Source organism: Volvox carteri, assembly GCF_000143455.1.
Source record: "Volvox carteri f. nagariensis unplaced genomic scaffold VOLCAscaffold_30, whole genome shotgun sequence".
In the NCBI taxonomy this organism is placed as follows: domain Eukaryota; kingdom Viridiplantae; phylum Chlorophyta; class Chlorophyceae; order Chlamydomonadales; family Volvocaceae; genus Volvox; species Volvox carteri.
In genome coordinates, this window is record NW_003307573.1 from 822,023 (window position 1) to 822,605 (window position 583).

General features: G+C 58.5%; 1 protein-coding gene across 1 annotated transcript in view; it reads right to left on the reverse strand.

Annotated features, from left to right (window-relative positions):
• Positions 1 to 196: 196 nt before the first annotated feature.
• VOLCADRAFT_93235 (uncharacterized protein) overlaps positions 197 to 583 on the reverse strand; it is a gene marked incomplete at both ends in the record, with an annotated part of 14,671 nt that continues 14,284 nt past the window's right edge. Inside the window, one exon of the mRNA XM_002952546.1 lies at positions 197 to 520. Within this exon, the coding sequence (XP_002952592.1) occupies positions 197 to 520 (324 nt within the window). The remainder of the gene's footprint in view (positions 521 to 583) is intronic.

Sequence of the window (583 nt, forward strand, 5' to 3'; positions counted from 1 at the left end):
CACGTTTTACACAGCTTTTACACACACTTTTACACACACTTTTACACACACATACATACACATACACATACATACACATACATACACATACATACACATACATACACATACATACACATACATACACATACATACACATACATACACATACATACACATACACATACCCTGAGGCCAACACCCCCAGACATCCCCCTCACAGCAAGGCCGTCAGCAAGTCGCACACAAATCGCTCAAACTCCACCGCTGCCGTACACAGAACATCCGCTGAACCTAACCGCCGGCTATCTGGTGGACTATACGGCGCCGCGGCGGCGGCGGCGGCAGTCGCCGTCGGCCCAGCGCCACCTAACCAGCTGCCGCTGCCGCCGCTACCAATTGAATCAAAAGGCCACAAGCCGCCGCCGCCGTCAAAGGTACCACCGCCTGCTGCTGCTGCTGCTCCACCGCCGGCGGCGGCGGGGGTGGCGGAGGCGACAATAGCTTCCGCCGCTGCCGCATCAGCGAAAGCCGTACGTGGCTGCGATGCATTCCGCTCATCAGCAGCGGCGGCGGCGGCCATCGCCGCCGCCGCCGCCGGCGG